General features: G+C 26.6%; 6 protein-coding genes across 15 annotated transcripts; 3 read left to right on the forward strand and 3 right to left on the reverse strand.

The window, feature by feature from the left end:
• Positions 1–340: 340 nt before the first annotated feature.
• On the forward strand, positions 341–2,242 carry LOC108001025 (snRNA-activating protein complex subunit 1). The gene is made up of 4 exons (XM_062084784.1): positions 341–690; positions 829–1,126; positions 1,211–1,545; positions 1,663–2,242. Exons 1-4 carry the CDS (start codon positions 548–550, stop codon positions 1,793–1,795), a joined length of 909 nt encoding a protein of 302 aa, XP_061940768.1. The 5' UTR covers positions 341–547; the 3' UTR covers positions 1,796–2,242.
• On the reverse strand, positions 1,819–3,888 carry LOC108001024 (uncharacterized). Its single transcript, XM_017061815.3, has 6 exons — positions 3,694–3,888; positions 3,338–3,628; positions 3,029–3,153; positions 2,851–2,968; positions 2,611–2,777; positions 1,819–2,535 (listed from the first exon to the last, which is right to left on the reverse strand). Exons 1-6 carry the CDS (start codon positions 3,886–3,888, stop codon positions 2,310–2,312), a joined length of 1,122 nt encoding a protein of 373 aa, XP_016917304.1. The 3' UTR covers positions 1,819–2,309.
• A 1,664-nt stretch (positions 3,889–5,552) lies between these two features.
• Positions 5,553–8,528, forward strand: LOC108001023 (lysosomal acid phosphatase). 5 transcript variants are annotated; one of them, XM_062084772.1, is made up of 8 exons: positions 5,553–5,901; positions 6,226–6,308; positions 6,523–6,621; positions 6,692–6,719; positions 6,798–6,931; positions 7,038–7,223; positions 7,311–7,646; positions 7,736–8,528. In XM_062084772.1, exons 1-8 carry the CDS (start codon positions 5,850–5,852, stop codon positions 7,910–7,912), a joined length of 1,095 nt encoding a protein of 364 aa, XP_061940756.1. In that variant the 5' UTR covers positions 5,553–5,849; the 3' UTR covers positions 7,913–8,528. The 5 variants fall into 5 exon arrangements, with proteins under 5 accessions (XP_061940756.1, XP_061940757.1, XP_016917297.1 ...); XM_062084773.1 differs by having other exon boundaries at positions 5,761–5,901; positions 6,801–6,931; XM_017061808.3 differs by having other exon boundaries at positions 5,761–5,901; positions 6,692–6,931.
• Positions 8,115–12,400, reverse strand: LOC108001022 (probable ATP-dependent RNA helicase DDX23). The gene is made up of 10 exons (XM_028668271.2): positions 12,271–12,400; positions 10,748–11,339; positions 10,316–10,648; positions 9,814–10,236; positions 9,609–9,735; positions 9,405–9,528; positions 9,226–9,341; positions 8,890–9,150; positions 8,571–8,745; positions 8,115–8,488 (listed from the first exon to the last, which is right to left on the reverse strand). Exons 1-10 carry the CDS (start codon positions 12,344–12,346, stop codon positions 8,265–8,267), a joined length of 2,451 nt encoding a protein of 816 aa, XP_028524072.2. The 5' UTR covers positions 12,347–12,400; the 3' UTR covers positions 8,115–8,264.
• Positions 12,371–25,013, forward strand: LOC108000970 (DAZ-associated protein 2). 6 transcript variants are annotated; one of them, XM_062084788.1, is made up of 7 exons: positions 12,468–12,511; positions 13,894–13,992; positions 20,439–20,513; positions 20,596–20,699; positions 20,802–20,960; positions 21,034–21,203; positions 22,058–25,013. In XM_062084788.1, coding segments are annotated over exons 2-7 (528 nt in total). In that variant the 5' UTR covers positions 12,468–12,511; positions 13,894–13,973; the 3' UTR covers positions 22,059–25,013. The 6 variants fall into 6 exon arrangements, with proteins under 6 accessions (XP_061940773.1, XP_061940771.1, XP_061940776.1 ...); XM_062084789.1 differs by lacking the exon at positions 13,894–13,992 and having other exon boundaries at positions 12,371–12,511; XM_017061703.3 differs by having other exon boundaries at positions 21,034–25,013.
• Positions 22,190–26,141, reverse strand: LOC108000978 (protein FAM136A-like). Its single transcript, XM_017061718.3, has 3 exons — positions 25,935–26,141; positions 25,668–25,808; positions 22,190–25,599 (listed from the first exon to the last, which is right to left on the reverse strand). The coding sequence occupies exons 1-3, from the start codon at positions 26,016–26,018 to the stop codon at positions 25,399–25,401; spliced, it is 426 nt and encodes a 141-aa protein (XP_016917207.1). The 5' UTR covers positions 26,019–26,141; the 3' UTR covers positions 22,190–25,398.
• Between the last annotated feature and the right edge of the window lie 168 nt (positions 26,142–26,309).

The raw sequence follows: 26,309 nt of genomic DNA on the forward strand, positions 1-26,309 counted from the left end.
AAATACATCATATATATATTATAATAAAGAAAATAAACAATTTTGAAATAGTAAATTAATTGCACTAATTAGTGTTGAAAATTAACATTTGAAAATACATGCAATATTTTACGTTTTTTGATATTAAAATAATTCCGAATTAAAATTATAAATTCTAAAAGATTCTAAATTTTTATAAATTGTTAGAATATTTGAGAGTATGAATTATTTGAGATTATTTATTAATAAATTTATAATAAATGATATTTAATTAATTTTATAATTTTGTTATAATATTGTTAAATGTATTAGAAATTATTTTCATTTTACATCATTTTAAATAAACCGCCTTTTAATATAAATTTTATTCATAGATTTCATTCATAGATGTCGTAATATGTCATATAGAATGTGTATTATGTCAACGAAATGCTTATAAATACAAACTTAATAAAAAAATTGTTAATTTTAATAATTTTATGTTAAAGAAGACTAAAATAATAATTTATATTTTTAAGAAATTCGTTAGTGCTATAATTAATACATTAAGAGGTGTCAATATCCAAAAATGACAACAAGTAAATCATTGATTTTAAGCGGCTTCAAAGAAGATTGTGAACAATTAATTGCTCGTTTTGAGAAAGCAGATGACATTAGATTTCAAACTTTTTGTGAAATTTGGAAAACGATGAGATTTTCACTGGTTTTTACGTAAGTTAAAATAAAATTTTATTAAATTTAATTATAGTTTTTTTTACTATAATAAATATTTCTAAAATTTAAAAAACTGTAATTATTTAAATAAATGATGAATTTAAAATATAATATTTATTTTTTTTATATTTTCAGAGGTCGTCCAACTTTTTTAGAATTATTAGAATTCTGTGAAGAAACATTGAATATATGTAAACAATTTCTTCTTTTACCTCCTCGATTTAAAGAACGTATTGGAGGATTATATCTTTTATATGGAATATATTATAAAATGCCAGTAGATCAGTTTAAAATTAGAGTTAAATTAGATGACTGGCAAAATATTATGGAACTTCATGCAGAAATAAAAGAAGCAGAACACTTAGATGCTAATTATATATTATGTAAACTAATTGTAGACAATGCATTTCACTTTTGTATTTTTGATTCAGAGGTATATATAATGAGAATCTTTTAATTTTAATATGTATTACATTATATATAAATAAAAATATTATATATAATTTATTGTTTCCAGTTTGGATTGGAAAAACAATATCGTGTAAAGAATGCACAATGTTTTAATCCGTATTCTGTATTACCAATATTAAAAGATTTAACTGACAAGCATCAAATGTTATCAAAAATAAATGAAATTAGTAAAGTTTATGAAGAAAATAAACAATTATTAAAATTAAAGAATGATTCAGGTACTAGTCTAAATTTATTCAATTCAAATATAGCTGAAGAAATTATTAATGATATTCAAAAGTTTGAAGAACAGAAGAGAAATCAACAAATAAAAAGTATGTTTGATTCTGAAAAAGCATGTAGTTCTTCTACTTCAAAGGGAACACATAAAAAAACCCAATTGTATGTAAATTTGTATGTAATTATAATTAATATATTTATGATTTGTTTATATTGTTGTTTTTTTAGATTATATTATATATTGTTATTTTTAAATTATATTATGCTTTAATATTTTAGAAAAGGAACTTCCAAACGTAAAATGCGACCATTAATTGATTATGATTTTCAAATAGAATCAAATGAATCTGATGAAGATGAAGTATTTGAACCTGATGATTATGATTCTAATTCATCTGAAGATTTTGATTAATAATAAAAACAAAAACAAAAATATATATATTATCCGTAAGTGTATTATAACAATAAATTTTATAATAGATAAATTATATATATGTCTATAATAAGTAAATAATATTTCTTAAATTGTCTTTTATTGGAAATTGTACAAAATAAGTATAAGGAACAAGTGAGTGGAAATATTAATCATTTTAAATTTAAAGAAAACTTTCGTAGAATACATTGTACTCTATCTTATTGTAGCTATGTTTTTCACATGCTTTAAGTGAAGACAATTCAATTAAATGACTAAACATCTTTAAAATGGAATTAAATTTCTAAACTTAAAAACTGAGTAAAATGTATTATAGATTTCGTGAATAAGTTACTTTATCAGAGACTAATTTTCAAAGATGTAACTTTTCATTTTTATGTAGCTTTATGTATATTTACGGCATTAAAATTAAATCTATATACTGAATAAGTCTTATTATTGCCGCCAATAAACATTTATAAAGCTTACGGTAATAAGTTCATGTTAAATTTTCTTAATAAACTTTCAATTGATTGTTGTCGTCGAATCCAGCACTATGACCCGCGTTTCGTACAATAAAACTAGTTCCGTCATAATGCATGCGTCGTTCACCGCGTCGCACAAAAAGATGAGATGTTTGACCAAGAGATGCAGTACAATGTAAAAATGGAGTCGTTAACGAAGCTGTACCATTACTAGGTGATGTTCGTAATTGATATTTGTTACTATTTCGAGCAATCCTAATAAAGAAATAATTCATATTCTTATTAATATAATTAAATATTTTTTATATTTATTCTTATAAATAAAATTACCTGACAAGACCATCAGGTGTTTGCGAAACTCTAACATTATTAATGATCCAATTTTCTACACCTTCATTAGTTAACCAGTATTGAGCGGCACCTAAAGCTGCCGTAGCTTCTTGCAAACATGCTGGACCGTGCCGGGAACGAGAGTAAAAAACACTAAGAGAAAAGTCCTAAAAGTTAAAGAGCAAAACAATATTTTAGTATAATTATTTTTAATTTACAAAAAATTTCTATTTTTCATACCTGACTCATATCTGAAAATGAATCCGTAGTTGTTCTTGTTCCCGCCGTATCAACTAAATAAACTAGAGCACATTGTTCTGAAGTAAAGCTCACCCCTTTATACCACATCTTTGCGTATCTGATGAAGGATAATATTACTTGTTAATGATACTTTAATGATGATACAGATACCACTGACTTGTTATTGCCGTGGGCATCATGGGCCAGGATTTCAACTCGTGATCCATATTGATATATTCTTCCATTTGGATGGAGTAATGCTGCAGCTGCTCCAGAACCGCTCAACGATAGTACAATGTTATTCTACGCTGACGATAAATGCAATTCAGATAATAATCATGTAAGTATTAGAAATTATTTACCATTTATATTGTTGTATTATTATGAATTCATATATTATGCTGTTTTTACAAAGACATTTTAATTATGATATTAAAATTTATTTGAGACAGGAATCTTGTTATAAAATAGAAAAAAAAGAAGATACCTTAAAATTAATTACTCTAACTGCTCGATCGATCGTCATATCAACCCGAATTCTGTTGTGAAGTCTCAATGAAATTGTACCATGTGGTGTAGTTACAATAGCGGCATCAGTATCGTGCTCTCTCCAGTTTTCTGCGTAGATACATGTTTCTTCATAGTATGGTGCAATAGTTTTAGAATTTCGTGGTTGTCGCCACAATGCTGTTGAATTAGAAAATGCTGTTGCACCGGCTAATCCACCCCATTGTTCCGATGGCGGTGCTTCAAAGTATTTGGGAAATTCACTGTATCGCTAAAGGAAAGAATGAATTACTTTCAACTATGACAAGTGGTAATTGTACTAATTAGGTAAAGTACCTGGAAATTAGTTTCATCTGTTTGTGCGTGATAACTATGCGCTGTATAAAGAGATCTCGGTCGCATCGGTGCTGTTGAGGTATTTTGACTTTGAATTGCTGGTATGGAACATGGTTGTTGATTTACCGCTTGTGTTCCTGTTTGAACGTTACATTTTTGGATCTCCTTCCGATATTCGCCGCAAGGAGTTGTCATTGCTTTTGCCTTTAATTAATATTATATGATAAAAATTATTAAAAAAATTTTATTAATTAATTAATTAATAATAAAAAAAATATAGAAATTCTTCAATTTTCATTAATTTTGGAAATGATTTATAATTTTAAAAATAAATTTTTTAATATTTTTTAAAAAAAGAAATGAAATTTAATAAAAAAAATAATTAAAATCAAAAATTAAAAATAATCTTAAAATCTAAGAAAAAACCTTGGAATTGGCTGTAGCGTTTTTTGTCTTCTTGCGACGCGATTTCCGGGGTTTCGACACCGCCGTTTGACTACCCTCGTTTATGCGATCCACGGCTGAAGCGGTTTTCGTATCTGCAGGTCCAGGTCCTTTTTGTGAAATCACGTCTTCGACGTTTCTGATATCTTTTGACTTCACTAAGATGCTTACATATGTAACTTTAATCTTAGATGTTCTTATACAGCGATTAAGAAATTTCGGATCGCGATGAGGGAAATCAATCCTTGTAGATACCTATAAAAACTTGTTCAAAGGATAACACGGTTGAAAGATATTTTGGTAAAACAAATGAATATTTTGGTTGATTATATCGTTGCCTTGACAATAAAAAATGACAAGAGATTCATAATAGAAAAATTTCGATAAAATGAGTGTAGGCAAATTTTTTGAAGTTCGAATGGAATGATTTATTTAACATTTATCATATCTTTGTATTAATGTATTTTTTGTTTTACATATATGTCAATATAATAGTACATTGTATAGTAATAAAAAAATTATAGAATTAAAATTTTTCGATCGGCACTTATTTTGAAATGAATAATTCATTTTAACACAAATTTTTTTTTTTTATTCTTTAAAGAATTAATTTTTTAATTTGATTAATGTTTATAATGTTTTATATTTTTCGTTTTTTCTTTTTTTTTAGACCTTAATAGTTTGAAAAATTATTTTATAAATTATATTATTTAATAAAATTCTAATAATAGGAAATAATTAGAATCAAGGTGAAGGTGATGATAGTTAAGAATTATATAAGCGTATACATTATTATACATTATCATTGCATATTAATATCATTACTCATATTTTTTTTTTTGTATTTTTTCTAGTAATATCTCTTTTACTTTGTTAGTTGTTTTTCACTTTATACGATGTAAAATATTATACGCAATAGTTTAAATGTTATCGTAATGCCGCTATTATATTCACATTTTATTAAAAACAGATCAGCATCGGCTTAGAATATTCAACTTGTTCTTTTATGTATATTAACATTTTAACATATTATCTAATTAGAACGAATTTAAAGATTTTGAAAATTATACTTTTTATTTTCACAAATCGATGTAATTTTACAATAAATTTGTAATATTTTATTGTAAATTTTAAATCTATTTTAATTTTGTAATATTTATTTTTAAAAATGGAATTCCAGTGAAAAATATAAAATAATAAATATTTGCTAATAAATTTGATATACTAATACGACAATAGAAATTATGCAAGTCAATGTCATGCTCATTGCATAACAACTTAATCATTGCTTTCTTTATACTTCTTCCTAAAGAATAAAAATTTAAACAAGATTAAAAACTAAATAATTAAACTTTACTATATTTTTAAAGATTTTTTTAATATATTACTAATTTATATTTTATTTTTTAGGTCCTATATGAAGTACAAAATACATAAAATACGAAAAATACATATGAATTATATTTCTATTATATTATACGTGTAATATAATTAATATATGAAACAAATTTTGAGTATACAACATAAATTTCTTACAAACAACATTCTTGTATAATACAGTTCTTTATATGGTGGGGACATAGGAATTATCTGCTGACACTCCTTAAAGCCCCAGTATGTGTTTGTTCTGTTCGCGTATAATAACTCGCAGAAGTTTAATTGAATTTAGAAACTTCGAAAAAAATTTATTTAATTAATATTTTTAATTAATAATGATTGTTTTTAAACTTATATTTTTTATGAATTTTATCTACTCAACTTTAGGTAATTATTATTGTTGTTGCCATTGTTATTATTTTATAATTGTACGAATTGTATATTTAGTTAGTAAGTTTTTAAATATCATATATTAAATTTTAAACAAATATATTTGTTTCTTAAAATGACAAAAAATATGAGATATAGATACAGATATAAATATAGAAAATAAATACATAGATATATTGAATATAGATAAATATAGATATAGATATAGATTGCAACATTTATCTACTTATATTCTATTTCTGTAACTATCTTTAATACTCAAGTATTTACTTTCAGAATACTTGAAATTATAATTTAAAGTATCTTGTTCTTATCTTCTAGAATTACTTATGCTAATTGAAAACGTTAAGACAAGTAAACATAATAAAGAAATTGAAAATGATAGCCTCCGACTAGTGACAGTGGTAAATATAAAAAAAAACTTAAATTAAAAAAGTTTAAGAACATTTAGAAAATAAATTTTTTATATTGTAAATATTTTTATTTGGAATATAAAATTTATATATGTTATAAATTTATATATGCATATTTGAATCAAATGTATTTGCTGTTGAATTAGTGTTATCATATGATCAATGAAAAAAATATGAATTTCTAATCATGATAATAAATTTTTAGATAATGAGACATGGAGAGAGAGCACCTCAAGATACTTATCCAAATGATCCTTATCTCAATAATTCTATGGAACCTTATGGTTGGGGACAATTAACAAATGTAATATTTTTACAATTTCTATTACTATATCAACGATATTATTATTATCAACATAAGTAATCCTATGTAGGAAGGAAGAAGAAATCAATACAATCAAGGTCTTTTTCTACGAAAAAAATATAATAATTTTTTGGGTCCAACATATAGTCCTGATATATTTTATTTGCAATCTACAGCAGTTGATCGTACAAAAATGTCTGCTATGTTAGAAGCAGCAGCTTTGTGGAAACCAACTGAAAAGCAATCTTTTAAACGTGATTTAGCTTGGCAACCAGTTACCTTATTTTATCAACCGCGTTCGGAAGATACAGTACATATTTTGTTTTACTTCATGCATAATATTAATCTTATGTTAATATTTATCTTATATTGTTATTAAATTAATATTTAAATTGTTTATGTATTACATATATTAGTTAATGCTGATATGGGATACATGTCCAAAATATGCCAAATTACGACATGCAATTATGAATTTACCAGAAATTCAACAAATTCAAGACGAGAATAAACAATTTTACAAAGAATTAACGAATTTAACAGGTATGGTGATTTCAACTCCAAATGATGTCAACTCACTTTATGGAACATTAACAGCAGAGGTTTGCAGAAAAAATTATTACCTTACGTTATTTTATATGTAACGTATTTAAAGAAATTTTATTAACATTGTAAATTGATTACTTTAGAAACATATGAATTTAATTCTTCCCAAATGGACTAAGAATTATTATCCTGATAAATTGATACCACTTACGTTATATGATTTTCAATTAAATGTATATAATGATTTTCTTAAAAGACTTAAAGGAGGACCATTTCTTAAAAAAATTATTACCGATATGTTAGCGAAAAAAAATAATACTTTAAAACCCGAAGTAAGGAAAATGTTTATGTATATTGGTCATGATAGTACTATTGTAACTTTAATGGATGTCATGCATGTATGGAATAATCAAATGCCAAATTATAATATCATGATAATGATTGAATTGCATGAAAATAATGATGAATGGAATGTTCAGGTAAAGCAGTAATATAAAGTAATATAAAAAATTTGATAAGATATAATATAAAAATCATTTCTATTATTTTTATATTCTATTTTTTTTAGATATTTTTAAGAAATACTACTGAATATGAACCATATCCTCTGACAATTCCTGGATGTACAACAATATGTCCTCTCGAAAAATTTATACAAATTTTAAATCCAATGATCCCAGATAATTGGAACGAAGAATGTAAAGTTAATGGAGAATATAAACCACCACCAGCACCACTTCCTTAATTATTTGGCAAAAATGCAAAATGATCATGAGAAATATAGTAAAAGAAGTATTACAATAAATAATTTTAAAAAGATGAATTGAAAATGAATATTTTCGAGAAGAATTATTAAAATGATAATTTTTATATTTTAAATCTAAAATATATTTATAGTTTTTTAATTTAAACTAATTTCTAATGTTAATTAAAAACTTTTCATAAAATGTATTTATTTACATCTTTATTTACTTTTTTATTATATCCATATTTTGTTTATTCTATTTGCTATAAAAAAATATGTACTTGTGTATAAGAAACATATGCATATATCAATAATATATCGAAGCAATCGCTTATAATTAGATATTTTTTTCCTAGGCAAATATTTTTTCTTCTCGACGTTTTTTTGTAACTACTGTACCAGGTTTATGTTGAGCATCCGGATGATTTAGTAATTCAGGTGGACAAGTAGATATAGGACTTGCAAGAATAGTTTGTTTCAAATCATAGAATAGATGGCTATCATCTTTTGTACAAAATGAAATAGCAAGACCAGCTTTTCCTGCGCGACCAGTTCTACCAATACGATGTGTGTAATCTAGAAATAGAAAAATAATATATATTCCTTGATATAATTATATATTCTTACAATTTCATTTCTTTTAATAATATATATTTACCTTCTATAGTTTTAGCCATATCATAATTAATGACCATAGATACATCTTTAATATCAATACCACGACCTGCTACATCAGTAGCAACCAAAATATCTTTACTACCACTTTTCAATGAAGCAAGTGCATATTCTCTCTGCTCTTGACCTTTACCTCCATGAAGAGTACAAGCATTATACTGATAAAAGAATTAAATATTATATCAAAGTTTGAGTTTATTAAATATAAAATTATTATTATTAAATATTATTATTAAATATAAAATGATTTTATTTGATTTAAAGAAAAGAGGAAAAAAAGTATAATTAAAATTCAAACTTACACCTAATTTCTCTAAACCTCTTGCAAGAACATCAGCTCCCTTCTTCTGATTAACGAATATGATAACTGGTGGTTCAACTCCTCTGCTGAGTATTTCCATCAATTTCTTACGTTTATCAGCTTCACCCATTATATGTACTATTTGTTCTGTTCTTTCTGTTGGTTTTCCTACACTACCGATATATACAACAGCAGGTCGTCTTAAATAAGTTCTGGCTAATCTTTCAACTGCAGGCGGCATAGTTGCTGTAAACATCACAGTCTAAAAAATTACAATAAATATTATTTATTATGTATATTTAGATTTAGATAAAATATAGTATCAATTATTTTTTACTTGTCTATATTTTTTCTTTGTATTGTAATTAGCTAAAAGTTTTTCTTCATTTTCAGCATCTTCATTATCTGGTTTTAAATTTGTAACTGGCATATATTCCAAAATTTTTTGAACATCTGAAAATTTGTACAATAATTAATAGTTATTTATATATATAAATTAATATATTAAATATATACCTGGTTCAAAACCCATATCTATCATTCTATCAGCTTCATCTAAGACAATATAAGTACATTGATTTAAAACCAAATATCGATTTTCTAATACATCAATTAATCGTCCTGGTGTGGCTATAACTATCTATAAAAATAAGAATTATTTTAAAATGCATAAAATTGTAAGTCCTTTTTGATCAGTAAATAATTATATAAAATTTATACCTCACAACCCATTCTCAATCTAAATCCTTGTTCTTCTCTCGAGAGACCACCTACAACAACGACTGTTCTTATACCTAATGGTTGTCCAAATTTATTAGTCTCTTCTTCAATTTGTTGAGCCAACTCACTAAAAAATATATTATCTTTTTTATAAAAAAATAAAATAAAGATTAAAAATATAGATAATAATATAGATAAAACATACCGAGTTGGTGCTAAAATTATACTATAAGGACCTTGATCTGCTTCTTCTAATCTTTCAATTTTTGGTAAACTAGTAATCCATAATAATAATGGAATTAAAAATGCTAAAGTTTTTCCAGATCCAGTTTCAGCAACTCCAATAATATCACGATTTTGAAGTCCAATAGGAATAGCTTGTCTTTGAATTGGTGTTAAATCTTTATATCCTACTTTATCAATGATATCAAGAATTTCTTTTGGAAATCCTGACTCTTTCCATGATCTGATTGGATCAGGAATACGTCCTCCTTTTATTGTAATATTATAATCTTCTCTAAATATACGCCAATCTCTTTCTGTCATTTCATGAAGAGCTTTTTCAGACCAATGTCTATCATCCCATTTTTGTTTTTCTTCTTTTCTTTTTACTTTTTTCAATCGCATTCTAACAAATAAATATAAATAAGTAAGAGTATATACTCATAATATATATTATGAAAAATAAGTTCAAAAAAGATATATACTTCTCCTGTTCTTTTTCAGCTTCTGTTCTTCTTTTTTCTAATAATTCTCCATAAAATTTACTTTGGTCTCGTTTTTGTGCTTTAATATCTATTCCAGCAAGATTTCCTCTACCAAAAAATTGAACCTGATGTCTTTCCTTATAAATACTATTGTAATCAACAGATGTGTCTTCTGATGTATCCCAATCAAATACAAATTTTCTATCATTTAATCTTCTAACACGTCGTTTTTTCTTTACTAATCCTAAATAACGTTCTTTAATAGCTTCTACTTCTTTTTCTTTATCCTTATCTTTAATTTCATCCTCTCGTGTACGTTGACCATCTCTACGTCTGTATTACAAAATATCTTAAAAAATATATCTTAAAAAATATCTTAAATTTTAATGAATTATTTAATAAATTCAATTTATATGGATAAATATTATATACCTATCCCTATCATCCCATTCTCTATCTTTCCCAGCATTTTCACTATGAAAAGATTTACGTATATCCTCTTGTTGCTTTTTTATAGCTTCAACTTCTTCTTGACGTTTCTGTAATGCTAAAGCAGCACGTTCTTCTTTAGTTAAAAATTTTGGTTTAGCACGTGCTTCTTCTTCTGCTTTTTTCTTAGCTAATAATTCTTCTAAACTTAGCGGTTCCTTTTTTGGAGGAGGCTTTGGCTTTTCCTCAATTTCCTCCTCTTCTTTCTTTGTTTCAATTTTAGTTTCTTTTTTATTTTCATCTTCTAAAACAAATATAGGACTCGGTTTACGTTTTTTTTCATCTTTTGATTTGTCTTTAAATTCTCGCCTTTCTCTTGATCTATCTCTATCTTTTTCGCGTGATCTATCTCTTTCCCGAGATCTTTCACGCGATCTTGAACGTTTTCTATCTTTTTTTCGATCTTTTGATCTACTTCTTGAACGTCTTCTATCTCGTCGTTCTCGATCTCTTTCACGTTCCCGATCACGTTCACGATCTCGTTCACGCGATCGACTACGTTTTATATTTTTTTTATCATGAGCCATTGAATTTTCTGTAAATTAATTTATTCAATTGTTTATAATTAATATAAGAGGTTATAGAATCGTAAATTTTAAAATATTTGCTATATATTGTATATATATATATATAATATATGTATATATTTATAAATAACAAAATAAATATTATGTATCATTATATTAATAATTATTTTCTATAATAACATTTCTTATAAATATTAATATGCAATATATGCATAATATTTTGATTAAACGTTGTCAACAGTTATGTATAAAATATATGATATAAGCCGAATAGAATTGTTCAAATTGTTTTAAAAAATTACAAAATACAAATAAATATAACAATTTCTTCTTACTAGGATAGGATTTAATAACTTCTTTTAATAAATCAAAAAATTGACACTAAATCACTCTTAACAATAGTTTACAATACAGAATTAAGATAGAATGATTATGGTTATCTTTTCAATGCAAGCGATAATTTTAGTTTAGTTATTTAATAAGGTAATAATTTTTTTAAATTTTAATTTAATCTAATATAAATTATTTTTGATATAATAAATATAAAATAATAAAATGATTATTTTATTAATTTATTTTACTGATTATAATCATATAATCTATCTTAAATTATTTAAAATTATAAAACATTAAAAAAAAAATAAATATAAATAAAATTTTTATCTTTTAAATTTCCAAAAATTTCTTTTTATGATAATAATTATTTATAGTTTATATATTTTAAATTAGGAATTATTAAAGAAAATCTATACTCTATAATAATATGATAATAATATTAATAAAATTGTGAAATTTATAATATTTATAATATTTTCAATAATTTTTTCAACAAACTTTTAACAATTTTAATATAAATTAAAGATTTATTTTTAAATAATTTTTATTTTTATATAAAATTATGAAAAATTTATTCTACAATAAAATTTATTGAATTTTTACCGCTCAATCGCAAATAAAATGCCTTGTAATCATTGGAGGGTAGCATGTAAAATTTGAACCAATAGAATCGAAGCATCGAATGAGCTACGGGGAGGCTCAATAAAGGGCGCTAGTGTCCGTCAAGTGTCACAGCCGTTGCCTGTCTCCTCAGTATTGTAACTTAAATCGGTGATTTAATTAGGAATAACGTATTTTTTTCTAGAATTTGTGAAACATTAAGCAATAATGACCGACAAGAAAGGTAACTATACATCGTAATCGCGTAATACAACTAGCAATATGTGTTATACACGTTAAGAATATCTCGTGTTTTCAAGTCGAGAATACCACTTGTCACTCGTACGACGGCGAATTTTTTTATGTTAGCAATGCTATCCAACACCTGTGAAGAATGGTGCACGTTTAAATTCTATCAAAATTCGTATCATTATTACATAAACAAAGTCTAATCTTAATGCGATGAGAAAAATGTGAATTTCTGTTCAGTGACAGATAAATCAATACCGTATTGTGTGTGGGAAATACAAAATGGCTTCCAGAGTTCGTCTTGAATAATTTTCACGGTGACTCTTTATTAAAAGTTGTATGCTATTCAAAATATCATATTTTTATACAATTATTACTAATCTCATATTATATATAACTTTATTTTATTTTTATATTTAACCAATTATTGTATATGTTTAAGAAAATATTTTATATATACATATATATGAATAATGATATACTTTACGTGTTTAAGAAAAATTTATCTAGTTATAATAATTTATCATTATTGCGTTTTATCATGCATTATTTCTAGAAAGAAAAAAATTTAAAATTCTATTATATATTGAATATCAAAATAAAATTATTTTTTATATTTGACAGAAAATGTCAAATTTTCTATCAGAAATATATGTTTTAATATTAAAACTTTGAAAGTATTAGTAATATTATTGTGATAAAAAAAAAATTAATTTTTATTTTAAATGTGTTTATAAAACTATTTTAATATTAATAAATTATAATTGAATTTTCTAATTTATAATTGAATTCATAATTTTAATTCATATCATAGGAAAAAAAAATAAAAATAAGTAAAGCTAAAAGTAATATTATATATATAATAATGTTGTATAACAAAGTTCTGGAAGCCATTATATTTTTTATTTCATACTACTTACAAATATTAAGATTTTATAATAATGAATTTCCTTTAAATATAATTATATTATTTTTCTAATTATAATTTATAGTTAAAATTAAATGAAAGAGAAAATGAAAATGATTAAAATTTATTATATCTTAAAAGATATTTTATTTAAAAATTATCAAATATTAATTTCAAATTATATTTTTTTTTTTACATCTAAAATATTTTGTTTTTAATTTATATAAGACAAAATAAATTCTGAACGTTTAAATTATTTTTTTTATAATTTAAAAAATGTATTAATATATAAATTATATATAATATGTTATAAAAAAGCTCTTTAATAACTCGTACGAGTGAGGTATGTAATTTAATATTACTACTGACTTTCAAGTTTTTTACGTGCTGATGGAAACATTTAATTGATATACAGCTTGGACCATGACTACATGATTTTATAGTAATCTATTATTGTACTTAATTAACAGCTCAGACACTTAAGTGATTATTCCTAATTCAGTCCGCTCTGTTCCTAAGGCATATGATTACAGAGCATAGCGTTTAAGGGATGTGTAAAAGTTTAGTCTGTAAGTAGATCAGTATACATTGTTAATGATTATAACGAAAAATAACGAGAAATTGAGGATTACTGCTGCAAATCTGCGAGCATATTATCGTGACGGTATAGTCGCTAAAAAACCGAAGGATAGCGCCTACAGTTGTGGCTGTCAATATGTTTGCAGCGGACCATTACAAAGACGATTTGATCCCAGTCAGTAGGTGGAGCTTCGGAGACCGGCGTTCGCGCAGCCTAAGCCACGTATCTAACCTCACCTTACTCTATATATTACCTAACTCACTACGTGTTTATATACCAACATATATTACGTATACACACACATATACACATATATATATATATTCCACCAAATATATATATGAAGATATAGATGCACCGTGCGCCTCCTGATTCAAAAAGTGAAGAAAACGAAAAATCTAACATCGAATTGCCCCTATCTTCCCACCTTCGATGTTTCAAGCGATCAAAATTAGTCCAACCTATTCCAATTCCTTTTATCATTAATCTTATTAATAGACCGTAATACCAAGAGATCGTGGAATGCCTGGTTCAATAAAAAATCTGAAATTATAAAAAGGGTACATATCGTAAGAAAATTGAGGGAATGCCACATTAATTAAATTAATTCTCATTAGACTAATGTCAGTTTCCTCATTTTTCCAGGCCTACGTTGGTTATTAATCCACGATCAGCAGGTATTAAAGGATCGAGAAAATCCGTTCCATGTGTTAAGAGATTGCTTGTTGAAAATCTGCCGATCTAAAGAAAACAGAAGTATAATATACGAGTATGCACGCTTGTATACAGTTGAACAACGATATGTACTTTCGACCGCGTAAAAGTTTAATCACAGGCTTTTCGAGCGAAGCTGTCATCTCGCGATATTAAAAACGAACATACTCGTAAACAGAGATCGCTTAGGATCATCAATGGTATTTGTAAGTCCTTTGTGAATGAGATTAAACGTGATCAGAAAGTTATACTTTTTGAATTGGAGACGTCGGCTGCTATATATCCAAATCAATATGAACGTAAGATATTGATATGGGTGTACAAATATTTCGTAATGAAATCGTGGTATTGGCTGATTGCTTATTTTTCTCTTTTTCCATTTTTTTCTTTTTTTTCTTTTTTTTCTTTATTTTCTTTGTTTCAATATATCTCACTATATCTCATGTGACTTATTTATAAGAGAGAGTATTCAAATTTGTCGCAATATGAATGAAATTTATTCTATTTTTTTGTTTTTTTGTTTTTTTTTTTTGATAGATAAAATAGATTAAAAAAATTCTCTTAAAAATAATTTGTCACAAGATGGCATAGTGAGCTAACGGGGTGGACACGAATGCTGTATTTAAGCTCAGCGTATTTATAATATTCTTACTCAATAGAAACTTGGTAGCTCACTTTTAACAATAGTGCATGTTGCTTTGATTCGGGCTACAAGTTTTTCGTTAAAAAGAAATAAATAACAGAGATAAGTATGTATTTATTAAATTATTATATAAGTACTGTTTTTATTCTTTTAATAATGATATATGAAATAAATCAAAAGTAAATTGATGATAAAATTAAAACTTGTGGTCAGTTGCACGTATTTGTAGTTAATATATAAGAAAAACTATACTTTCTTCAACATTAGCGCATTTGTTTATTTCGTTAAATTGGAATCAGATAAAAAAGAAAAATATATAGCGTATATAAATTCTTATATATAACTTATACATAAATATTATTCTTATACAGCGACTTTAAAAGCAAAAAGGAAAAAATAATAAAATTGATCAAATTACAATGTAATAAAAAAATTGAAGATAAAAATGATATAAAAATATAAACATACTTCATTGATTAAAAATAAAAAGCAAAACAATGAAGTGTGTTATGCAAATATCTTTTGGATATGTATATATAAAAAAAGAAATTTCGAACGAAATTATATTTGTTGCATCCTTATCTACTTTGTGTGCAAATATACATATATACATAGCTTTGATCATTTTTCATATATTTGTATTTTAGTTTGCATGCTTGGAATGTATTGCTAGAAAGATGCGTGACGTGCGAGCTTCTTTATTGATTGATAACTTGATCGATTACTCATTATTTCTGATCATTAAATGAAAAAAAGAAATATAAATTTTATTATTTAAATTTTGCTATAGAAGTTGCTCGCTCGTCTTATTATAATGCATGTTCATATAACATGTAGTAAATTTTTTCATAATTCTATCTTTTATGTTTATTCGTTCGATGCCTTTTTAACTTTATAATGATCGATATATATATTCTGTTTTTCTTAAAGACATAATTTTCTTTCAAAAATAAATATTTTTTTATAAGAAAATTTAAAATCGTTAAGAAGGAATTGAACAAATTGTTTTTGTCAATTTTTTAATTGTTGTATAATTAAAAAATTTCGTAAACGGTTTTTTAGGCACGATAAAGAGATGTTCCTATTCCTGTCGTGAACGAACCATCGAATTCATTAACATTTTTGAATTATTTTTTTTCCTTTTATGGAAATTCTGGGAAATTATTAAGAAATTGTTTCAGTTGAATTGTTACTACAAGGTTATAGGAATCTCTCAAGCAATTGAATTGCATGTGCATGTTTGGCAGAATATATCATGTATACTGTTAATAGTGAGCTTAAATATGAGATAGTATTTAACGATATTCATCGAGAGTTGTCGTGAATATAAAAGTGCCTCTACCTTTTCAAACCCAGCGACCTAGAACAAGTTAGATAAAAAGTCGATTGAATTTATATTGAGATTAAAAATCAAAAAATATTAACAAATGTATAAATGTTTGTAACGTGACATTATTTCTGTAATAATAATATTGTTATTACAATAAATAAAATAAAATATTAAATATTAAATTACTATTAAATATAGAAATGTGTTTTTAAACTTAGATATATTATTCTGATATTGTATATTAATGAAGTTATGTCGAAATCTTATTCTACGTTAGTATTAAAAATAATATAATTTAGCATATAAATTTTTTTTAAAAATTGCTAATTAATTACAAGATTATCTTAGTAAATAATTTTTTTTTTTTTTAGATTTTTTTTCTAAATATCATATGAATAAAATTTCTTTAAAATAATTCAATCATTTAATGAAATCTTCGATCAGTCGCTGGGTTTTCCGAGGTACAAAAACTACTTCACCGAAGCATTTCGATGAATAAAATCGTCTTTAAAAAAAAAAAAAAAAGATTGTAACGATAAAAAAAAAAGGAATGGGCAAATTTAGCCCGATTTCTCGTGCAAACGGATAAAACACAAAAGACCATTTGATTCTGATAGCAATTAGGTTGAATATGCTTATTGGGATAAATTAGGTTTCGAAAGTAATAACACAGAGCAAGATGAGAGGGAATGCGTGCGTGTACGAGAGAAAGGCGGGTCGAATAAAGAGCAGAAAGAAAGGGGATGAATAGTGGGAGAGATAGAAAGAGGGAAAAGTGAAAGAAAGGAATTAGGTGAACATAAAGAAAAATAAAACACACTGTTCAAGTTACCCAGTAAACTCGTACTAGCATATTAATATTATAATCAATTGTTATTGGATTCGATGATTGTTTGCACCGTGGCACTGACACATAAATTTATTATTCGATTGAAAGCTGATCTGATTAATGGATATACAAGCCTCCTTCTTTATAATTTAAAAAATTTATATAAGAAGATGGTTTGCTTCTACTTAGACGGAATATGAATAAAACGTTATCGTCCTACACATAAATCGAGATAAAGTATAATATAACATAATTTGAGCGGAGTGCTCGTTTCCATGCGTTGGACCAGTGTTCAATTATCATGGACAATTTGGTGTGGGCTGACGTCTATGTTAGAGTACAACATGTCCATCCACTGTCACTGGACTTGAGCTATTTATCATACGCGTAATAGATCTATATTGATGTGAGGATTTACAAAAATTAACAAGAGGTTGATTCGAATGATAAAAATATAATTACTATGTGAAATGAAACAGATGCCCATTTTTACTTATTTTATTATATAAAAGAAAAAGAATAAAATGTATCTTTACATACGTTTTGCGTATTTTAAATGGCAATAGAACAGGGCATAATTTAGTCTTTACTTAAAAAAAGAAAAAAAATATGAAATTGGGCGTTCTCGTGTTTGCTTACGAGAATGAGAGTTGAACGTGGCCGATGACGAAAGACTGCTCGTGGCAAAATTTACGCGAATAGCGCCCAATTAATAATATATATTACGCAATTATAAAAAATTTTTAATCATGTTTGATCTTTATTTATGGATATTTGCAGAAATTTGTGGTTTGCTGAATCTTGTCACAACTTTTTGAATGTGTGGAACTTGATATACATATACATATATATATATAGATATATATATGTAATATATATATATATATGTAATATATATATATATATATGTATATATATATATATATATACATATTATGAACATATATATATATGTATACCTTTTTTCATCGTACCACTGTACTCATTGTATAAATTACACATTCACCGCCCGAAAACAATGACGATTTGTTAGTTAATTTGAATGAAAATTAAATTTAATTGGATTATTTATACGGTTACTAAAAAGAACAAAAAGAATTGTGTCTCACTTAATCGAATTTTAATTACTGGGCTTGTTTTTTAACATCACTTTTTAAAACAATCCATTTACCCTTCTTATTCCTGGCTTTATTTTAGCTCTGTTTTTTGTCATTTATTTTCTTTTTCAATTAAGTCGAACCTGAATGTTTCATAGCTGTATTCATATACACATATACATATATATATATATATATGCTTGAGTATCCTTTGAATTCTGTTATTTTTATTTTATTATTTTGTAACATTCTTTGATCGACAAAATGAAAATTAAGAAAAACTAGAAGTAAAATTTCGATGATACTTTTTTTTTCTCTTTTTTTTTAATTTTTTTATTTTTATTTTTTTTTAAGAAATACAAAATACTAAAAGATAGCATTCTTCTGACATTTATTGCATCTAATATTTAATGTCAGTTCATGAATATTCAAGGGTTCGACTATTTAGACGAATGTATTTGGCTTTTACCTTGATTGCGTAACGCTATTTGCTTTGAGATCGGTTTCGTATATCTTAGTTTAGAAGTAAAGGTAGGTCGATTAACGCGAGTTTTCATTTGAGAATAGTTTCTCATTTTATTGTTATCCTTTTTTTTCGTTTTTTTTAATTCTTGACTGACTGCCTGACGATTCTTTTGACTGTCGAACATTACGTATCACCCGTAGTGGCTGTATTGTTAGATTTGTTTGTAAAATTTTTCTGTGTATTATGTTCTAAGAAGGTGAAAAGAATTCGAGGAAGCTCTTCTGCATATTTTTTTTATTATTTTTTTTTTCCAACGCGATTCTTTGTCTGTTTAAAAAAAAAAAAAGAAATAAACAGAAAAAAAACATTACTCGAGACTTTTTAATTTTACTTATACTAGTGACAAGATGTACCACAGATTGCTCCATGTCAGATTCCAAACATATACATATATATATATACATATATGTATATACATATATATACGTGCTGTTGTTTATTTATTCACAATTAAGGTACCAGAAGTATAGTTCGCTAAGCTATTCTCAAGTGTCTCGCTTTCAACTACGTTTCTTTTGAGAATCCTCGAAAATAAAATTCTTAAATTATACAAGCCTGTTAAATGTCAGCAATTGTTCGAGATATGATATAAAAATGTCGATGGGATATGGATTTTCGAAAGAGTCGTAAATGTTTTTACTACGAAGCCTGTCTTGTACCACTGAAGTTTACGCAGATATGCATTATTAGTTCTTTCTTTTCTCTTAACACGTATTGATTGCAACTTTTCTTTCCACTTGTATGAATATATAAGATTTTGAACTGCTGTAAACTCTAAAGGTAACAAGAAGGCAACGATACCGTTTTTTCGGTTATTTCTTTTCACCATTATTTAGTGACTAACATTGTTTGAGCTTTGAATAGTACCTTGATAAAAACGGTGTATGTCATGTGTAAGATATACTTGGGTGTGGGAGTACCACTTTTGGAATCAAGACATATTCGACGCGCATTCATACAAATTAAATTTATTTAAATTGAGGGAACAATAGAAAATATTCATCATATTATTAATAATATATATATATATATATATATATTATATGATCAGCGTCAAAAATGTCTCGATGATGAGGATGTGAGTTAACACGATCAGCAGGAAATGGAAAAGGAACTTTATAAAATGCATAATATGTTAAAATTGAGAACGAATGAATAGTTCCAATATTGCCTGTTGTTCGATAATTCATGTTGTCTCTTATCCTTCCTAGCAGTGGTACCACGTACCGTTGGCTTAGATCAAACCTACGGCCAACAAACTGAACGGACTTGCATTTTCCATTGCATGTGTTACAGCATACCCGGTGACACCTCATCCACCAACAGGTTTTGTCCCTGCGCCGGCACAGCCTGCTACTTACGGTAGTACACGTAAGAGAGAATCATCTGTTTATTGTATTGCGTCAATTCCTTCAGATTCCAATGAATCGATTATATACGAATTTTGTAATAGTTGCAGGTGCCGCACCGTATGGAGTATTTCCTAATCAACCACAACTATATGCCGCGCAAGGCCCACCACCGCCAACGTATGATCAAACTCTTACCCATCCAATGGTAAATATTTTGTTGTAATAATTGTTTGTTACAATTTATGAAAGACACGTAGAAATATTCGTTAGAAATATTCTTAAAAATCTCTAATTAATCTGTATGTAGATGTATCAACCAATGTATGGTCAAGGATATCCAGGATACTTAGCAGGTTATCCTGCATATGGTCCATTGCAATATTATCCACCATTAGCTGCAGCTGCTGCATATTATCCCGCAGCGGCAATGCAACCCCCAGTTAGGCCTCCTACACTCGTAATGCCTGTAAGTTGTTATTAAATTTATATTTTTGTTGTAATATTTAATGAGAATATTAATTTGTTGCATTCTTCTAAAGAATGGGTTCGATGCTACTAATCGATTCGATAGTATTTCACAACCTGTCTTGCCACCACCCCCAACAGTTCCAAATGCCGCCCAATTAGCTGCAATGGCAAGTCATAGCGTGGCTATATCGCAAAAGAAGAACTTTCTAGGAGGAGGAACAGAAGGCGGTTACACCTTTTGGTAAACCATTAAACCTTTTGTGAAACACTAAGTCTAACAAAGGCATTGTTGTCGAGATGATCCATGTAGGCAAATCTGATTTATGTTAGAATTCTACTATTTTCACATTGGAAGCAGCTATTAAATTAGTATATCTTATGCGCGGATCGATTGCAAAAGTGGCACTTATTGATTCGCAAAATTCTAAAATGCTTAGTATATTTTTTGTTATTTTGTTAGTTTGTCACAAATTAAATATGTGACATAGTTATCAGTGCACAATGCAATTTTCAGATTTTAGCAATCGGTCAACGCATCGAACATATTATGAGATTTAAAAAAAACATTAAGAAAGGAAGACTCGTGCGATGCTTATGTTAATATTATATTCGACTATATTCAATTAATTCAAAAAAAAAAAAAAAAAACAGAATTACATCTTGTAAATTGAAAATGCGTGACAGTTGTAGGTCTTTGATAACATGTTGTTTCATGATGGTAACGATCAAATGATAAATCAATCTCTTTGAAGCGTATTTGAAGTAAAATTTAAGATAATTAGTTAAAAAGCAATACATTTAATATAATTTTATATAATTTTTCATAATCACACAAATTAAGTTCAAAGTAATTTCATAACATCACGCAATATATTTGAATATTATGAATGCTATACAATTTTTTTTCAAAAAACGATTAATTTTGTTTATACAGTATATCGACTTTTTCAAGTATATATTTTGATCGATTTTTCTGAAATCAACGACTTTTCAAAACGCACGAGATATTCCATTTTTTTTTTTTTTTTTTTTTTAAATAAAAGGAATATTGGACGCGAGCGAGAGTAGGGAACACGGTGTTGTTCTTCTTTTTAGAATTAACGAGTGAATACGTGCACCAGTGGATGCGAGTTGTCTCATTCGCCTACAGGGATCGATATTCAAAGTGTGTTCTAAGCCTTTTTTAAGCGCGACTTGGTTTTCTGCAAGACAGACCGAAGAACAAAGGGGCTACTCGTGTTATTTTTGTTACTTTCTACATGACTATATATTTTTTTCGATATTTTTTTCCTTTGGAGTCTTTAATGCTCCAACATTTAAAAAATCATCTTGAGTAGCCCTAACGTTTAGAAAAAGAAAAAGGAAAAAAAAAATATGTACGTGATAGGAGCCCGAGGAATGCGTGAGAGTCATTCATAGTTATGAGGCTAATTGTTGCGCTTTGTACTTCGAATTTAGCAAACAACTAGTAGTAGAAAACTTTTATTATTCTTTTTTGATAAAAATTTTAGTGAAGGTAGTGATAAAAACTTTGAAAAGGTTTTAACATTGTTAGAATCAACATAATTTTGACGTGTTTTGCGATTAAAAGTATAAGTGATGATATTTGAGGCTCGAGTGCCAAACGACAAAATTAAAATTATAAAATATATCGAAGATTCTCACGTATTCAACGACTTCGAAGATACTTACCTATTCTATCTAAAAGTACGCACTCTCTTCTTTAAAATCAATAGTCTTTCTTCCTAGTTGTTTGATGTTTCTTTTTTAAACACAGATTAGCTAGATTGGCTAACAAAGTTATTATTTAATTGAAAAAAAGGCTTGTCCACGGCGTTCGAATTTCAGTTTAAGCGGGTTAAACTGTGCTTTAATTGAAATAGTTACCATATAGTGAAATTTATTAATAAATATCTTTTTCTGTCTCTTAAATAAAAATATAATATTCAATATTCAAAATGATCAGTGTGACATTTAAAAGAATACGTGAGTACATCCTTTCTAATTACAATAATCAAATTTTGGTTCAAATTCCATAGTAATTATGTGGAAACTAGATTCAATCAAAGCTCATGAAGGAAACAAATAGTTGACTCAATTTCAAAGTACAAATTGAATATCCATGTAAGTAGAGGGAAAATTCGTAACGACGGGGTCAAGCTTTATGTCAGCCATATTAGGCGAGTTGCGATGATGATAACGGTAAGCAACGCAGCGAATTCGTAATGCCTATATTTAATATTCAGTGCAGAATTATTAACAACTATACTTTTCTGAAAACATAAGATCTATTTCAAAAAATGAAGAGACATACAAAAAATTTTGAAGATCATAAAAATTAGTTGCACAGCTACGAAAGCGACTGTTTTGCTCCGCGATCATAGGCATATAGTACAGTGAACCTGCTGATAGGATACTTGGAATGTTCCGTTCTGCAGGTGCACAATTAAACACGATATTAATTAAGCAATGAAGATCGAAGAAACTAATTTACAATTGGTGATAGCTTAGGATAGGACCAAGAATCGCAGTTCTATTTAGAAATTTTCGAATGGGTGTTCCGGCAAACTTGACCAGTACCCTTATATGTTTCGCATTCGGCTTTATCAGGATAAATGTTTAAAAATATCTATATTGTTAAAAAATTTTTGCTCCTTAATTAGAAGTTAAAATTAATTGACGATAAATCAAATCATGATTTCTATTTTGCCCTATGAATTATTATTTATATAAATCAAGTTTATTGCGTGAAAGTTGTAAATTTTACTTGAAAATGTTATCCAATATTAAATTTTGCAGTTAAAACGCAGGAACTTCCTATAAAATTACTACTGTTCTTTGTATTTTGTGATATCTGATTACCTCAAAATCTAAAACAGAATATGTAGGTATTTGTCTTGTTTTGTACCATCCTCGAATTTAATTCAGTTTCTACGAGAAAAAAAAAAAGAAGAAAACATAATAATGCGCGATAATTGGAATTTAAATTTTTATAAGGCGAAACGCACTGGCCAAATTTGTTGCCACAGCGCCATAACTTACATTCACCTTGTACCTTCAATTCTTTTTCTACCAGATGTACCTACAGTTATTCACATGTGACAGCGTTTAATAAAAAAGCGCGTAATCTCAATCTTATTAAAAGAAAAAAAAATCTAGTCCGAAGAGTCTGACTGATTGGGATACAAAATGTTACATAGACTTTTTTTCTCAATCCGTGCGACGCCAGGTGCAAAATAATACCACAGCATTCACTTATACCTCAGAAATATCTGAGAAATTGACATTTTTCCAAAAACTCATGCCATTCCATTTGACGATATTGAGTCATAATCAACACATGTACGAGTCGCATTTAGGAATTTGAGACGCGTATTGAAAAAAAAGGAAAAAAAAAAAAAGAAAAAAAAGAAAAAAATAAAACGCGAGAAGTTATTTCGTCACTTGAAATGTAATCACTCTCGTCGAATTTTTTCGAATTTGCATATCAGCAAAAGGCTGTTCACTGCAAAGGGCACTTCGCTCATACTTACATTGCGCAATAAGTGCACCGAGCCACCAATCTTATGCAGTTATGACAAGAATTGAACGTTACAATGATCCTTTCAGAAAGAGAAAACGAAAGAAAAAGATACTAAGCCTAATAGGGCTAGTTTTATAGAAACTTGTACACGTAAAGAAACAAGTGAATTATATGTTGTGTTAATATTTATATTTAAATTATTATTATTTAAACGATTTATTCGCAAATTTCTACAGTTTAGATCAAAATTTATGCAACATATTTTGAACGATTATTTTGTATCAAGCGAGAGTGGTGGAAAGATTTTATATCATGAAAAAGTGTGCAATAAGCGTAATGTCTATTGTAACAATAAAGAAATGATATTAATTGCAACAGTGAATTTGTTATTATGTTAAACAAAATAGAAAGGATGGGAGGGAGAGGGAGAGAGAGTGAAAGAGAATGAGAGAAAGAAAAATAAAAAGAGAAATAAAAATGTACCATTGCAATCAAGTGTATTAATTAATAAATACAATAATCATGAAATTATTGGTCTTTTTGTTCTTGTATACATTCTTTTTGTATACAAAATATTGTTTACACAAATATTTAAATGCAATAAAAATGTATATTTTTAAAATTGTTTTTGTACAATATCATCTATATTTTAAAAGATTTATAATAAAATAATACAAAAAGTTAATATTTTATTATAAATCTCTTAATAATAGAAAATGTGTAAAATGTTACACATAGTAAAAAACAATACGTAAAATGATTTTACATAATATATATATATATATATATATATATATATATATATATATATATGTATAAAATATTGGCAGTTTAGTATAGTATTGAATAATTTTACTGTCTCTAGATTGCAATTCATTAATTTTATTTATATTTATTATTTATTATTATATTACTATTGATATTTTTTTTCAGACAAAACGTTTTTCATTGTTTTTTCTAAATTAGGTAATATTTCACAATAATGATCTACACATTTTGTTACACACTTGTCAAATTGTTCACTGTATTTCTCTAAATCACGCTGTGATGGATTAGGTCCTGCTGCATCTTTTATTCTATCATTACAATCCATAACACATCTTTGTAATCGATTCTAAAAAATAATATTTATTAAATCTTATTAATTTTAGGATTATTAATTAAGAAAGAAAAAAAACATACTTGAACTCTTTCTAGTTCTTCTCTAGCATATTCTTGAGCTTGATCCAAAGAATTATTGCAATTTTTTACACAATTTTCAATTTTTTTTATACTATAAGTCTCATTATCACAACAACTTGCAGCACATCTATATGCATCACCCTAAAATTAAATACAATGTTTTTTATAGTTTATTAATTCCATTATTTTATTAAAAATTGAGATTTTTAATTAATGAAATACGCATGTTTCACGGTATAACCTGAAAATATTACAAGTTCAAAGCACCTTCATTTTTCTCATTGATTTATCAATCTCTTCTACTATTCTTCTAGTATATTCATCGACTCGTTTTTGTTGTTCTTCAACCATTTTGTATTTATTTTTCTAATAATTTATTTATATTAAAATATACTAAATTCAATGTACCCGGTTTCTCATAAATCCAGTATATATACAGTACTCGTGCTATACGATACAACTCGTGCATAATACACAGTTACATAGAAAACAAGTCAAATTGCTAATCGTGTATATTATATAATAACAGATCAAGTATTCATTAAACGAATATTTTTCTCCAATCATATTGTATTTTTAAAAAGAGAGAAAATATTTCTCTTTAAGAATGCGGCATAAAGAAGGGCACAACGATTTGATAAT

The sequence above is a fragment of the Apis cerana genome, linkage group LG14, assembly GCF_029169275.1.
Source record: "Apis cerana isolate GH-2021 linkage group LG14, AcerK_1.0, whole genome shotgun sequence".
In the NCBI taxonomy this organism is placed as follows: domain Eukaryota; kingdom Metazoa; phylum Arthropoda; class Insecta; order Hymenoptera; family Apidae; genus Apis; species Apis cerana.